Source organism: Tiliqua scincoides, chromosome 1 (assembly GCF_035046505.1).
Source record: "Tiliqua scincoides isolate rTilSci1 chromosome 1, rTilSci1.hap2, whole genome shotgun sequence".
In the NCBI taxonomy this organism is placed as follows: Eukaryota; Metazoa; Chordata; class Lepidosauria; order Squamata; family Scincidae; genus Tiliqua; species Tiliqua scincoides.
In genome coordinates this window covers 232495222-232512223 of record NC_089821.1, presented here as the reverse complement: position 1 = coordinate 232512223, position 17002 = coordinate 232495222, and the positions used below count along the sequence as shown (strand labels likewise).

The following is a 17002-nucleotide window of genomic DNA, read 5'->3' as shown; positions in this document are numbered from 1 at the left end:
CCACAGCACAGCGTATTTTCTAGTGGCTGTACGCTGATGGTTCTGGCATCTTAGATTGTGAGCCCTTTGGGGACAGAGAACCATTTCCTTTCTTATTTTTCTCTGTAAATTGCCTTGTGAACTTTTTGTGGAAAATTGATTGGTACATAAATATTGTTAATAATAATAATAATAATATTGCTTAGCTTTTAAGACTCTGTTGTGGTCCTGCTGCTGAGCCTTTTTGGTTTGTGGGAAGGAGAGGAGGGGCTTTTCAAATGATCTCCCCAGTGAGTGTGTTCGGCCCTGCCCCATTGCCTGCTTTCAAGTGAATACTTGAGATAGTTTTGGACAACATTTTGAAATTAAACCTTTTAGGATTGGTTGCTTCTTTTGTGCCTGACTGTCTTTATTTGATATGCTGATGGGGATCTTGGGAACCCAGCAGATGTGTTCTATTATTGTAATTACAATAATTGTAATTACAATACAAGTAAGATATATTTATTTGTAATAGAAGTTAAGGCCTACTTTCTCAGACACAAGGTGCCTTATAATGATCCAGATAAAACAAACAATGTAAAATATAACAAAAGCATAGATCAAAAGCAATACAGACAGGCACAATAAAAGCAACCAATCCTAAAAGGTGTCATTCCAAAATGTTATCCAAAACAAAATTATTTGCATGCGAGCTTATCTCTTTGTATATAAGCTTATCTCTTTTTCCCTCTAAGCATGCTAGCACCTTGCACTATAAAAATTCTCCAGCTGTTTACTGAAAACCATTCTCAACTTTTCCATGTCTAATTTCTGAGTGATACATACATTTGGCAAAATATGTAATATTTAAAATTGAAGCAGTCTTTTGGTATAGCTAAATCAATGGCTACAGTAAATTTTGGAACTACACTCTTCCTCTGCTATCTCTATATTCACTATACAGATTTTTACTTAAAAGTACTTGCAAAAATCTTTGCAATTTCTTTATACATACAGACATTTTTGGTTAGACTTGACATATTTATTTTATTTATAATGTTAATAAGAAAACAATAAACAATATTAATTAAAAAAACTACATAAATACATAAAGGAAAGGAAAGGAAAGGAAGGAAAAAAGGAAAGGAACAAAGGAAGGAACAAAGGAAAAAAACTACATAATATGCTAACAGTGTAGCAAGAGCGAAGCCAAAAAGTTCTAATTACTTACTGCGATTATATTGATAATCTAAATTTGCATCCTTACAAAAACTCAATCTCCAACAGTCCCTCTTATGACTAATCTTCAAATCCAAAACTCATTACATAATTACTCTCTCTCTCTCTCTCTCTCTCTCTCTCTCTCTCTCTCTCAAAGTCAGTAATTGGTTTCCATAAAGGTTTTTGATGATTTCTCTTCAAGTAACATCGTAAGTTCATCCATTTCAGCAAGACATTTTTGGTTATGCAATCCATGAAGTAGCTGCATGATGGGTAGTGAGTCCCCATGCTCAATTTCTTAATGGCTTTCAAGACATTACATTCTTCCTTTTATTAGTTTTTGGGCTGTGTTTGTGCTAATTATTGTGAATACGGGTCCGGAAGAACAGAAGAAGATTTTAAAAACTCATGGAAAAAGTGGAAAAACAGGTGAAATGTAAGAGAGTTACTCATAGTTTGGAACTAAAGTTTGAAGTGCTTAAGTGCACTGAATATGGTGAGAGACAAACAGCTCAATCCTAACCAACGCCAGAGCAGAGGGGCCGCTTGGCCCATGCTGTATCCAGCACTGGGAAAGAGCAGGCTGGATATCTCCTCAAGGTTAATAGGACATTTATTTTCTCTGGTATGACCTTTGTTGGCCAATGGTGGGCATGTGGAGCCTCCGGCTGTAAGCGTTGCTGGCTCCAGAGCATTCGAAAACAGCGCACCTTTTGCACCGCCGTAACCCGACTTTAAAGCAGTGGATCATGAGATCCGCTGCTGTAGCCCAGGATAGGATTAGGGCCTCACTTTTCATTGATTCCATATATAGAATAGAATGTAATATAATACCTGGGCAGGTCATATTGCTTGGCTTTCTCTCATAACTTTTTAAGCTCATTGACTTTGGCAAAAATGATTTTCAGGAACTGTCTCACGCACTCAAGGGAGTCAGATATTGTGTTACCGATAATGCACTCTCTGCACAATAATATAAAGGCTTTTATTTGACAGAATAATTTAAAACCTGCTGAGAGCACTGACTAAACACCCCGAGTTAGAAATAAAATATAAGAACTTGACCCTCAGAAATAGTAGAATAAGAATTTTAAAAAATAATTGGCCTGCTTACTTCCAGTAGTTGCTCATATTAGATGTGACAGTGCCAGCCACTTTTGCTTATTCATGTGTCTGCCCCATTCATGTTTAAGCAGGGGGGCTGAGTTTAATCTAGATTAAAGGATTATGCAATGAGAGGAGCGGAACCCACTCCTACCTTATTTTCCTAGAGTCTATCACCCCACGCACATTTCTCCCAGTGAAGCTCAATCCCAGTAATGGAACCAGGCTGGAGAAAAACTGAGTTTGTTTGGCAAACTGTAAGGACAAAAGGTGATGAAGGAGAGCTTTCAGCCTTCCCTCGCGCATGTGCCTCTGTCTTATATGTGAGTAGGGCAGACCTATGAACAACAACCATAGCTGTTGCTGTCCCATCTAATATGACCTTTAGAAGACATTACTTTGTATCTCAAAATATGGTTATGCTTGCATTATAACTTATCAACGGCAATTTTAAAGCAAATCAATTTTATAGTTACGTTTCGGCCACATGAGGATCTAAGTACTTTCCTAGAGTTCAGACTGCACAGTGATAAATATGTAAGATATATTATTTATTTAGATTTTGCCTTAACCCTATCCCAATGCTCCAGAGAGGTTAACAAATAATATTTCCTTATCTCATTTTATTTATACAACAGTGCTGTGAAAGAGGTTATACTGAGAGATAGGGGTTTGCTTGAGATTTGTTTGTGACTTTTTCAACTGAGTAGGAATTTGAAATCTTTTTAACTTTACGGCATTAGAAAGTTGCATATCTGGAAATGTGTTATCAACCTTACATTTTTAACAACTACAAATGCTACTCTTATTTGAATTATGAAAGGATGGTCAAACCCCACTTGAACATGGTATAGCTCAAATTCTGAAGGTATTAAGGAAGAAGGATAAACTGAATATGTATTTCATTAGGGCAGAAATAATTGAATACAGTCAAGGATCACAAAACCGAATAAAATACTTTTATCATAGTTATGCCACCAAGTATTTATTACCTTGTAAATGCAAAATATCCCTTTTTGAAACGGATATCATAATATCAAAATACAATCTCAAAATACAGATTTGAGGTATTTTTCTTTGTATATGATTGTTATGTAATAACAATTCTCAAAGATGTTTCCTTTGTATTTTTTTTTTTAACAGGGGCAGTATCTTTTTGAGAAATTGCAGGATCTGTTGTCTCAAGATATTGAGATCAAACTAGTGAGCGATATTCCTGCCAGCCAATCAAAAGTATTAAATGACTTGAAAGCAAAGGGTAAGACCAAGGCCTTTATGTTACTATACGTTGATATTAACATGTCTTAAAATTTAGGTTTAGATAAAATGCAAATTAAACTTTGTGCAAAGCGAAGTGTCTGTTAAAAGTTAAAGTTACAGAGTTAACTTTTTAACTTTGTAAAGTTAAAGGACCTTCAATTGAATCCCATATTCAGCCATTCCATAGTGTGGCATCTCAGGCACGCTATGAGTCAGCCGTGATCATGACATGGCAGAGAGTTAAGCAAAAGAATTTTTTCATTACGTCCACCACCGTGCCATGGTCCCTGATGGACCTACTTAGATTGGCACCAGCCATTTGGCTAGCATACTCTGAGTGGGCCTTAGGGAACATACTAAAGCCAGAAAGGGGGCTTAGGATATCTGCAACCCTGCCACTCTTGGTATCTGCCCCAGACCACTGTCAGAATATGCCTGGTTACCCCCAAAATACATCATTCCTCACCCCAACCCTCCCCCAGAACACTCCAGAGCACCCCCCATGCCAACTTAGTATCTCCAGCAGGGGCTGGATACTCTGTTGGCACATGCATGAGGATGGCAGCCATTTGCACTTGTGGCCCCAGTATGTGTAGTGTTGCTGTGGCTCCAGTGCCAGTGGCCTAGACCTTCCACTAATGGGACATGAGTTCCATCAGCAGAAGGTCCTGATATGATTGACCCATTAGAAAGTACAATCAGACCCCTGTATCTGCAGCCTCGGCTAGCCGCAGATCGCCCCCACCCCCCATGTGCCCATTAACATCATTAAGAAGCTTACTGCACAGTTTTCTTGTTTAAACAGGTAGCTATAAGCATTGAAGCTTAAAGCAACACAGAGCAGGCTGCCGGTACCCTAAATGCTGGATGAAACTATTTCTAATGCTAAACAGAAAGTTAACCACATCCTGTTTAGCATTAGGGACAGTTTCATCCAGCATTCAGGCTATTGGCAGCCTGCTTGGTATCATTATAACTGTAAATGCTTATAGTGACCTTTTTAAACAAGAAAACTTCACCCACTAAGGGCGCGATCCTAACCCCTTATGTCAGCGCTTTCCAGCACTGACATAAGGGCAGTGCAGCTCTGAGGTAAGGGAACAAACACTTTAAGGAGACCTCCATGAATGACACCCAACTGCAGGATGCAGCACATGTCCCATTGGAAGCGCTATGCCAGTGCTGGAAAGCACTGGCATAAGAAGTTAGAATTGCGCCCTAAGCTTCTTAACAATGTTAATGGGCAAATGAGGAATTTTTATTTTTATATAATATTCTCCATATTCATGGTTTCCATATCTGTAGGGGGTGGTCTGTGGAACGGATCCCCTGTGAATACGGGGGCACACCTGTACACTGATTTTTGTAGAACTAAAGCATATGCTGAACGCTTTCCTATATCAATAGAAATAACCACCATGATTTTGCCTGTACTCATGGAACATGTACAGAGCAGGGAAAGCAGAACAGAGGAAGGAGGGGGAGGAAAGCAGAGCATGAGACCCCTTTGCCACAGACTGATGTGGCTAGGAGGAAGCATTGCCTGATTTCTTCCTGGGGCTATGACAGGGGGAGATTGTAGTGAATCTTTTCCATCCTTACCACACAGGGTCCTCCTACATATCACATTTATCAGAGTTCAAATCCAAATATGCTGCCTGTGAAAAACAAGAACAATGCAATAAATCATACCCACCTTGCATCCGAGCTAAACCAGTTGCAGTGTGTTCTGTAGCCCTCTTTCCTACCAACCCAGGAATCAAATTAGATATTTGGGGGCAACTCTGTGTTTTTCAAACATATGCTTGTTTCATATGTTTAACTGTTTACAGTTAAACACATGCTTGTCTTGTTCATGTACACAGCAGGGGTGGGATCTACCTTTTGTGCCTAAAGGGGCAAATTGAGGAGGAAATGCCTGTTCCTCCCCCCTAGTTTATGTTTCCACATTCTGCTGCTTTAGCAAACTCCCTTAAAAAAAAATTCACCCCCAAAATTTCTAATGACAAAATAAACTCTGGTATTTGCTAATGGGCACAATCCCGCACTGGCATAGCTGTGCCAGTGGGGCTTGTGCTGCATCTTGCAGTTGGGGGCCAGTCATGGAGGCCTTCTCAAGGTAAGGTAATGTTTGTTCCCTTACCTCAGAGTTGCATTGTCCTTATGTCAGTGCTGGAAAGTGGGTTAGGATTGTGGCCAATATCTGTGTCACTGGGTATTATTCACGTCTAATTCTATTAGAACATCTGAAAAATACCTGGCAATCATCCAATGAGAAGCAGTGTGTTTGTTCTCTAATTTAGGGGTTTTTTAGGTTTAGGTTGTAACGTGTGTGTTTGCTCTGGCGATCTAATTCCTTCTTTACCAACAGTTTAATAAAAGGCCATATTACATAGCCTTACTTTAATGATAGCAGACAAGAAAAATGTGTTGATTTATCTGTTTCTGTTGCATCTATTCAATTCCTACCTGTATATTTTACAACTGCCAGTTTCATGAGCATAATGATTTGAGAACACAAGGTCCCCACTTAATCATGTGGAAAGAGTATAGGAATGTGTGAACTGTTACCTTGGAGATATGGATGAGTACTAGCTGAAATTCAAAGTAATGAAAAGCTAGCAAGGAAAGAGAAGGCATTTGAACTACAAATTTAATCAGATTTTGTTGGCGCTTCGATGTGCTGCAAACCTGTCTTGAGACAGAGAAATGTGCAGCTGCATTAAATTTAATTTCCTCCATTCCATGCAGGTTGATCAGATAGGCCATTGTAGGATATTCAGATTGTCCAATTATGGATACCTCATCTGATCATTCTAAAAAGCTATAGTGTTTTTATGGAATCACATGGGTTGCCAAGCTGTTGAATTCTTTTTATATTCTGCTCTTTATGAGCTCACATTGTGTATGTGTGCATATAAAAAAATGAGACTGTTTATCCCCAAGTAAAGAATAATATTAAAGATTTGAATTTTCATGAAATTTCTTCTTCAGGAAATTATATGTGATTGTTTAATTTTTTTCACATGTGCTCCTTGCTTTCCTAATTCGTTCCATTTGTGTCTGGAGCGACTCAGTTGTTGCTGATCTTGAAATTCATATCCTTCTCCTATCAAATGAAAAATCCTTAGGGAATAATCCAAAGAATGAATCATTTAGGGTCCAATCCTATCCAACTTTCCTGTGCTGATGCAGCCATGCCAATGGGGCAGGCTCAGCATTCTGCAGGGGGGGGCAGACATGGGGGCCTCCTCAAGGTAAGGATTGTTTATTCCCTTACTTCAGAGCGGCATGTTTCGGCACCAGAAAGTTGGATAGGATTGCGCCCTTAGTCTCATTTACCTTACTCCAATTCCCTGTATGCATTTGATAAGATACACCTTGTCCTCTAAAGCAAGTAATGAATGATTAAAGACTGCTTTAGTGGCACTATTTGAGAAATCAAATGTCCCACCTTGTGTAATACACTGAATAAATGTCATAAGATCCTTCACAATTTTTTTTTGTTTTTCTTGAAAGTGCACTCTTCATCAACAAGTCAGATGCTTGTTGATGCTCAAATGCTTTCTGGCTTGGGGGAGGAAGTACAGTTGGCAGTACACAAATGTGGTGCCTGTAGTAGCCCATGGGGGTAGTTGTGGCCTCTGGAGGCCTCCTTGGGATAAGAAAGCATTGTTCCCTTGCCATGGGGTAAGCTGCGCCTGCCTGCTAGGTCTACTGGACAAGCTAAATCACTGGTGTAAGCCTGTGTAGGATCGGGCGACCAAGGCTGGGAAGGGGGGTAGGATATTGGCATGTGTCATTGTTGCTGATACCACTACCTTCCCAGCCCTGATGCATTCTCCACCCCACTCCATTTCCCCCTTCCTGCCACATTCCACCCCCTCACCTTCCTCCCACTCCAGGTGCTAATCTACTGTTGCCAGTGGACATTCCCGATCCTCTGGCATGTGGACCCAGTCCCTTGCTGGTGGCCAGGCTGCGCAGAATGGCTTGTTGCCTTTTGAGACACCAGTAAAGGGCCTTACACTACCAGAGTGAGTGTTCAGGTGGCTTCAGGCCTGAATACAACTGGAATGCACAACTTGGAGTCCACTTAGGGATAGTCAAAAGGGGCACTGGTTTGTTTTCCCATCTAGGTTAGATGTCTGCATTGTGATGTGGGAGTGTGAGGCAGGAACTGCTGCTGAGTTGTTTAAGATTTTTGATTGGCTTTATTCAATAAATGTGACCCAATTTTATTCCAAATAACTTGCTTTGCATGTTTATGGGGGTGGGGTGTAAAGGCAAAACATTACTGCATTTTGACGAAGCAACATACCAAACTTATAAACGAACAAGAGAAAGTTCATTTATTCAAAATATATTATTTGATCCCATCTGTTATATAGTGTTTGTTGTATTTTTGTAGCTGAGGTGATGTACTTTAATTGTTTCTCTTTTGGGAGTCCTCCCACTCTATGTATATCATATCTGTAACTTCGTATTTTTAGCTGTGTGGGATGTTATCCCAAATTTGGACTAAATGATGTATTTTTTCATCGTTTGTAGTTTGAAACCCCATGCTAATTATAAGACATGGAAACATGCTGGTAAAGAGGGTACCACATTTCTTCTTTAGATTAGAGTGGGTTTTTTTTTCTCTGTTCTTGGCGATGTTTCTTTTCTGTTCAATTTTTTTATTTTACTAGGTATAGTGGAGACAAATTATGCAAATTATGAAAAAGGTAAGGTTAGTGTTCAAGTGCTGGTGCACTGATGGGCAGCCTAATCCTAACCTCCACTGGTACAGCGGGGTCGAGTGGCCTACGTTGTATCCAGTGCTGATTAGGGGGGACTGGAAGTGATATTTTTCCCCTGATCCTGTGTAATGCTCCAGCCTGCCCAGTGGGGCTACATGGGGCAACTAAATTGCTGGTGCAAATCTGAGGAGCCGTATGTGGGGCTATCAGGCATGGAACTGGGATGAGGATATGGCAGAGGCCTGCACCACCATCCCTGCTCCTGGGACTGACAATGTCTTCCGTTGTCATAAACGCCTCCATGCAACAGCCCAATTCTGCATTGGATTGAGGAGTCAATGAGGGCACAGTCCACACTCGCCCTTGGGGCCAGTACAAGTTGCCTTTGAGTTGGCCCAGAGGTGTCGCAAAAGTGCTGTAAGGCACTGTCATAGCACTTCCATACCAGTGGCAGCAGTAGTTCACAGTGCCCCGTTAGGGAGCAGGTGAGCACAGTGGGGGTTCCAGAATACGTCTTTGTCCTAGAGCCCCCAGCCGTTGGTGCCAGCACTGCTTTGCTCCCCCAGTGAACACTCCCATCAGCACCTCATCTCTCACTTATTTCCCTATTTTTGTTTTCCAGCCACATGTGTACCTGCAAACCCAACTCTCAGTTAACCTCTTTTTCACAGATAACCCCATAGTACTCCTCTCTTCCTTCACTACTATAATTTTCTCTGTACCTCTAGTTCTGTCACTACACTCCCACCTCTCCGCTCTTCACCCACAAGTCTATCTGCAGCTCTGTTTCTGATTGGAAGGGCTATGGAAGCATGTAGAATTATGAAATAGTCTGGAATGAACCAAGAATCATGTCGTCTACCTACCCATCAGTGTCTCTTCTTCTTATCTATTTTCTGTACAACAGTCTGCATATAATGTGCATTTTGACTTTTGATTGTTGGAAGAAGTGCAGCAATTATGTGGAAAGAATTGTGTCTGTGTTTGTGTTTATTGGTAGGCTGTGGTTGTTGCTTTTGTGTGACTAAATTTCATATGTCATCGAATTTTGCATGTATTGAAAAGAGTACATTGTGATGTATCGTGATTTGACATACTCAGCAACATATATTCAGCCCAGCAAGAATTTAACCATTATAGTGTCAACATTCAATTCATGAAATGCTCTATGGGAATGTAACTTGCCCGTTGGAGTTCCACATATAATGAGACGTTAGCAAGGGGCAGGCTCATTGCTTTATAATTTCATCTGAAGCCCAGGGCCAGATGCATTAGGTTTATGGGAGGCGGGGATGAAATGTAATGAAAACTCCCACCTTAAATCTCTCATAAAGCATCAAAACCAGGCTCATTTTCTCATTCACTTTGCAGGGAAGTGTGAAAGCAGATCCTGTGATGAGGTGGTCATCAGAATGAGGGTAAGTCATCCTGAAATGAGGAACTAATGTGGAAAGATAGATAAACTGAAAATAAAGTTATCTTTTCTAAAGAGGTAAAGAAAAAACAGTAAAGGAAGAATAAAAAATTGAAAGTTCATCCTTAAGTTCCCATGGAGCTTCCATATTTGAATGTTGACACTTCTGAGTTTCCTGTGATCCAAACAATTGTGTGTAGTGCTTGGAAGTGGTGAGCTCCAGCTTTAATTCCACATCTCCCACAGACTCACTGGGTGATCTGGGGATAGTCACTGACTACCATCCTCAATTTATTAAATGAGGAGACATGCAGCCTATTCAACAGGTAGGGTGGAGACTATATGAAACGGGATCAGTGTGACGGCTGCTCTGTATGACAGGCTTACTGAGTGCAGTAGCTCACCACACATACACAGTTTTCTCCACTTGCCATTAGATCCTTGCAGCAGTAGATCCACACAGCAGACCACTGCACATAAGTGGTAAGCCTCACAAATCAATCACCATATGGATTCTGCTTCAAATGGCTTTCCTGTTGGCTGCTGTCTGTGTGAAGCAGAAGATTCAAAAATGTCTGTAGTCCATAGGGTTAATTTTTTTTGTGTGCCCCTCCTCCCATGCCTTGAACAGCTACTTGACCTATAGCCATGGTAAAAATACTTATCTCCATACCTTTAACAACTCAGTTGATTTCTCCTAGTCAAGTTGCTGTTCAAGGTGCTGGAGCAGTCTAGGTAATTTTTCATATCTGTTGGTAATCCTGATAGTATCCTTGTTTTATTCATATGAAGAGTCTGTAAGGCTTTCTTTTTTGATAGCATTTTAATGAGATATCCCAAGGCCAAACTGCAAGATTTACGTGGCAAAAAAAATGTATTGTGCTGTGAAATATTCTCTCTTACAGCCTTCTCAGTATGATTATAGAAACATAGTCAGGCTGTATGAAAAGTTAGCTTCTATGATGCAGGTTTTAGTATATGCACAATTTGGTGTTAACCTTCCATGATCAGACCCCTCTCCTATTTCTTTCTGATTCCAAAGAACAATTGTGCTTCAGAGCAGTTGCTCTTTCAGGTTTCAATCTGCTGTTCACCTAGTGTGAATTATATTATATACAGGACACTTGATGTACATAGAATGTCTAATCTGGCAATTTTGTAGTGAAAACAGGCAACATAAATATCACAGACAAAAGATGAAATATTAAAATAATTATAGTGGCAACTTATATTTAGCTATATTTTTCAGTCAATGCACTATTGGTCCACGGCGTATCCATTAGCAGGCCAGATTCTATACTGGTGGGGCTGTTGTTGCACTGTTGTATATGGAAATATAAAGGGAAGCTCCATATCCGCGGTTTCAATTAACTGTGGATCAGATCCATGACCCACCCCTGCGCATGCTTCCCCAGCCTTCCTAATGCCTTTTAAAGGCATAAAAACGTCACTTCTGATTATGACTTTAAACAGTCATTCTGAAGCCTGCAGAGGCTGCATGGCCTCTGTGGAGTTCCAAATACCCTCTGGAAGTGAGGGGAGCACAATTCTCTTCCCCTCTTGAGGGCGGAGGTGGGGCACCCCCAGTATCTACAGCTTCATGTAACGGTGGAGGGTTCCAGAACAGAACCCCCATGGATACTGGGACATGTGTGTACTGGCATATCTTGATCATAGGGTAGAGCTGAAAAGAAAAGAAGGGCCTCTACATATTACTAATACCTGGCTTCCAATTTAAAAAAAACAGACAGTAAGGAACTTTATAAGGAAGCAGAGATGGACTACTGCAGCAGTTCTCAGGAAGTTTGAAGGCTGTAGTAAATCCTTATGGGGAGCAGGGAAGGCAGCAGGGGTGGGGGGATGGCTAAGAGGGGGTACAGGGACTGGCATACACTTACCAGTTCCTGCTGCAGCCTCTTGGGGGTGCAGGGAGCTCTGCGCAACTGTCCGCAGGGCTCCCCAGCCTTCAGAAAGTGAAAGCAGAGCAATTGTGCCCCGCCTCCTCAAAACAATTGAGTGGAGTGCAATTGCTCCACTTTCACTTTTTGAAGGCTGGGGAGCCCTGCAGAGGGTCGCGCAGGGCTCCCTGCACTGCTGGGAGGCTGCAGCAGGGACTAGTAATTGCATGTCAGTCCCTGCGCCCCTGTTAGCAACATGATCCTGGGGATAGCTTTGCTTCCTTCCCCTCTGCCATAAGGGGGCAGAGTCCAGGGCCCTCAGGCTGAGGCGATGCCCTAGTTTGAAAAGCCCTGACTACTGTAACTAGGCTGAGGTTGCTTTAAGAATGCAATCAGCAAAATGGAATTCCACAGCTAAGCAATCAACTCCTCATTAAGCACCTGAAGGGTGCTGCTTTTTAACTGCTGTTTCTGGATTTCTTTCTAGCAACGTGTCCTATGCAAGCTCATTTCTCTGATGAAGTTCTGAAAAAGTTACAGAATGAAACATTGAACTTTTTTAACTACGTGGATTTTAATCTTTGGACACAACCATGGTCTTCCCACCCAAATATGTTAAATTGTTGGATAACTGTAATTGTTCCAGTGGCATTCCACAAAAGCCAACATCATTTGATAATGCAGTAGGCCACAGGAATCTGAGGTAGAATTTCACATTGTGCCCTCACGTTGTGTTTAGTGCAAGCCATAACTGCATGTGAAATAGTGTTTTAGATGAAGATTATTGGAGCTGTTAAAATACACGGGAGGAATATGGATGATGTTCATATTTTTAAGAAGAGATATCTGTAATGTCAGTTGGGGAAGGTAAGGTGGTTGAGAGATCAGTATCTGGGAAAGGAAAACCCAAAAATAAAAACCCAAGAGAATGAAGATTGATCGGCAAACAAAATGTGAAGTCTAACCGAATTAGAATATACGTGTGAGTAGAAGACAATCATGAGATGCTACCATTTTAGCATGATTCTATAATAATTGCTAGGGTGCAGAAATATTCAGCTCTCTGAATGTTTCAGTAGTAAAGTGTGTTCCCAATTTTGATGGCAGCGAGTCCTTCAGCAACAGTGTGAATGGCTACTAATAAAATTCCTTCTTGCCATTTTTTTCCTTATCATTAACCCCATTATAGAATTTTCAGCAAAGAAAGAATCTCAAAATAAATGTCTCTTAAATATTTCAAAATAAATAATTTCTTAAATAAATCTCAAGATTTCTCTTATCTTTACAACTTCCCCTATAGAAGGTAGGTAGGTGGGGGGGGGGGAGAGAGAGAGACTTCCTCAGTGAGCTTTGTGGCTGAATGAAATGATCCAAGAGAGTAGGAAACCTCTGCACATTTGTAATGCATATTTGTACATGCTGGATCAGCTAGAGAGCACAGGATCCAGTAGTTATAGAATTACAGTGAACTATGCAGGAGCTTGCAGCTGACTTCTGTCTGTGGCTTCACATGTTTACATAGCAGACTTGATTTTTCTCATGTTGGAAATAAATCTAAAATATTTGTCTTCCTGGGATATAAAATTGTATTTAAAATACTGTATTCCTAAAGAATACAGAAATAATACATTTTCCAATTAAAAAGTTTATGGGCCTGAAGTGAGATAAAATAGACTTGTATTTTTGGCTTGTGCATTCCTCTGTTTTTACACTTTCCCTGGTTTGAGTGCTATGGGGTTGAACTAATGGAACTTCTGGAACACCTCCAGCCTTCGGCAAACAGCTAAGAAGGGAGCTTAAAATGTCTGGTGATGTGATCCTTTCCTTCTGTACTACTGGAATTTTTCCAATAGGAGATAGCTACTCTGTCAGTAATTACTCTGTTTTTTGGAAAACTCAGCCCCCCACCCCAGGCAATTGTTTTTAACCAACACTGGACTTCTCTAAGATCTGCCAATTACATGTTTAACAAGACAAATAAATGCTGATGCCAACTTCACTTACTTTGAAGTATGTTCCTTTGAAATCAGTGAGATGTTTAGGAACAGCATATAAAACAGATGCAATTATCTATGCTGAATTATCTACATTTACACTGAAAATAACATTCGTCTAACAATAATACACTGAAACCACAGCAAGAATAGCTTTATGTCTCATAATGTCTCATAATAATGTTTGACTTGATTATCAAATATTTCTTTTGTCATAGTACAGTATAGGCTGATGAGCCAGTACAACAGAAAATGTTCCAAGGGAACCAACATTTCTGCATGGGGGCGGGGGGGGGGGGAGAGAAATCTTGTTACAACGTAAAGAGTGGCAGGACATTGACAAGGCTGAGATAACTGGGATGGTCTATCCATTAGGCAAGGTGATGAGAGTTGCGGATTGCAGGGGGTGAGAAGGTGGTGCTGTTCACCTTGAGTCTACTGCTGCCTCACTCCAGCCCAGCTCAAATGCAATTCACACTGATCCACTTTCTGCTCACGAAAAAGGGTAGAAAACAGATCAGTCGCCTCCTTATCTGGATCCTGGTACCGTTTTTTCAAACACAGAAGCACAGGACTTTCAGTTTGATTTACATGGACCCGGTGAATGAAGGAGCTTCTTCAAACCAGAAGTCCCACACTTCTGCAATTGAAGAAACTCTGCTAGGAGCATGGTTAAGGAACTGCTTTTTCTTTTGTTTTATTGTGCAGAGGTGATAACGGCAACCCAAAGTGAGATCCACCTAACTCCCCTTCCGATCAGTTCGGCATTACACACACACACACACACACACATAGCTGATGAGGATCCGAGAAGCCCCCAAGGGTGGCTGAGGCTTTAGCTGGGATAAGAGAAAAATATCCCCTTACCCCGAGGAGACCTCCAGCCCCCTCCTAAGCTGCATAGGATGCAGTCCATGCGATGTGGCCTGGCTGTGCCAGGCAACACAGTTTAGGATTAGGCTGCCCATCAAAGAATTCCCATTGTTGGGAAAAGGCCCATGATGAGTTCTGCCTTTGTTTCACTCCTCACCTGGCTGAGGGTGCAGTGGCTAGACAGATGGCCGTGGGATAAACTCCTAAAGTAAGCTCCATCATGAGGTTGATGAGGACCGTAGGGAGATGTGAAACTTTTCCTTTGTCTTTCAGAAGGTACTTTATCCAACTCAGGAATCTAGGGAAGTTCCTAGGGTTGTAAGCTATTATAACTGTTGTTCCAGCTGGCTTTAGAGTTGAAAAGCTTAATCTCCTGCAGGCCTTGCTTCATACAGAAATAAAATAATGACTGTGTAACAGTCAAGCACAACTTCCTGAATGTAATACTTTTTACTTTTGTAACACTTAGAGCACAGTCCTAACCAACTTTTCAGCACAGACATAGCTGTGCCAATGTGGTGTGCACGGTATTCCGCAGTGAGGAGGTAGTCAAGGGGGCCTCCTCAAGGGCATGTTTGTTACCTTACCTTGGGGCTGCATTGCGGCTAGGCCAGTGCTGGAAAGTTGGTTAAGATTGCGCCCTTACACTCGCAAGCGACTATTTAAAGTATTAGATTTTTTTGTGAAGTAAAGTACTCATTTAAAAAATTGATTTATTCCAACACTACTGTACCACCTCCCTTTTTGTATTGATTACTTCAGACAGAGGAACTGAAAGTTCATTCACACTTGACAAAGTATAATCCTCTTCAATTCTGCAGACCCCGGTTTTTTATTTGGAAGACTACGTAGAATGGCAAAATAAGTAATTGTTTGGCTTTGCGTAATCTTGGGACGATTTCAGTTAAATTCTGAACGTACTTAACTATATAACAGCCCAATCCTATCCAACTTTCCAGCACCAGTGCAACCACAATGCAGCCCTGGGGTAAGGGAACAAATACTCCCAAACCTCAAGGAGGCCTCTGTGACTGCACCCCCAACACAGGAAGCCGTGCTTCCCCCATAGGCACAGCCGCACTGGCACTGGAAAATTGGATAGGATTGGGCTGTAAATCTTTTATCCTGTTCTACAATTTAAAGAAACTGTCTTTTTCTTCTTCCTCCTTAGGTGCAGAAGTGATGTATATTAACATGACTGCATACAATGAGGGCCATCTTCAGTCATCATTCTGGATTGTGGATAAACAACATGTGTATATTGGAAGCGCCAGTTTAGACTGGAAGTCACTGGGACAGGTATTGTCAATTGCAAAATCAGAAGCATTTAAAAGAACACCATGGAAATTTTTGCTATGAATGTTGTCAAGCACGTTTCAGATAACTAATTACCTCAAGCCCTAGACCAGTGGTTCTTGAACTTTTCTGGCTCGCGCCTCCCCTGATCCTTGTAGCCATTGGCCACGGCTCCCCATTACAACACCTCACCTCAGTTACCCCCAAAATGGGGATGAAGGTATTATAATTATACAGTAGAAACAAACAAACAAACAAACAAAAACAACAGCTGCCAGCACTCAGAGGCTGCAATCCTAACCACACTTACCTGAGAGTAAGCCCCATTGAACAAAATAGGACTTACTTCTGAGTAGACCTGGTTAGGATTGTGCCCTGAGTTTGTTAGCAGCACACCTGGAGGTTTTAGGAAAGGGAGGGGGGGAAGTGATGAATCTGCTGGGGGAGGGGAAGACTTTGTTTTGTGTGTATCTGCTAATTGCAAACTGATGCAAACCGAGACCCAAAGACTGTTTGGCTGGAATCCTAACCCCACTTTCCTGGGAGTAAGTCCCATTGAACACAATAGGACTTACTTCTGAGTAGACCTAGTTAGGATTGTGCCTTTTGTCTTACAATAGCAGCCAACAGAGTACCCCCCCCCCAAAAGGAGGCAGGAGGAAAAAGGTGAATGGCTAAAAAAGAATGGAGATTTTTATTTTTAATCAATTTTTGGAGACAAAGCCAACAAGAGTGGCTTTTTTTCTTTTTTGAAGGGGGGCGGAAAAGAGCAAGGTGAAGATCCTGGGTTAAGCTGACACAGACCCCAAGCCTATGCACAAGCCTAGGTCTACTCTGAAGTAAGCCCCATTTGAGTCAATGGGGCTTACTCCCAGGAAAGTGTGGAAAGGATTGCAGCCACAGATAGCAAGATTACAACTCACCCCAAAGTAGATGGTGGCTGCTCACACACATACACCCAACATGCAGATGCCACCCCTGTTCCCCCCAGGCAAGACAGAGGGATGCCGGCTGGGGCATTTGGACACTAAGAGCAGGCTGGGCTCCCCAAGCGGAGGACTTACTCTTCCCTCCTGCTTTGAAGCCTGCCAGGAGCTCGCCCTGTGCTGATGAGATGCAGCACCTCCCCACTCTTCTCTCCTCTAGCCTTGACCAATCCCAGGATGCCCAGGGTGAGGGGCACACTGGGAAATATAGTCCTTGGGGCGAGGTTGCACATGGAGAGAGCTCCATGATGAG

At 41.7% G+C, this 17002-nt stretch overlaps 1 protein-coding gene across 2 annotated transcripts in view; it reads left to right on the top strand.

Moving 5' to 3' along the window:
* PLD5 (phospholipase D family member 5) overlaps positions 1-17002 on the top strand; it is a 101762-nt gene that overhangs the window by 66778 nt on the left and 17982 nt on the right. For both annotated transcript variants that reach the window (XM_066611485.1, XM_066611486.1), the window contains 2 exons: positions 3430-3544; positions 15639-15766. In XM_066611485.1, coding sequence (XP_066467582.1) covers positions 3430-3544; positions 15639-15766 — 243 coding nt within the window. The remainder of the gene's footprint in view (positions 1-3429; positions 3545-15638; positions 15767-17002) is intronic.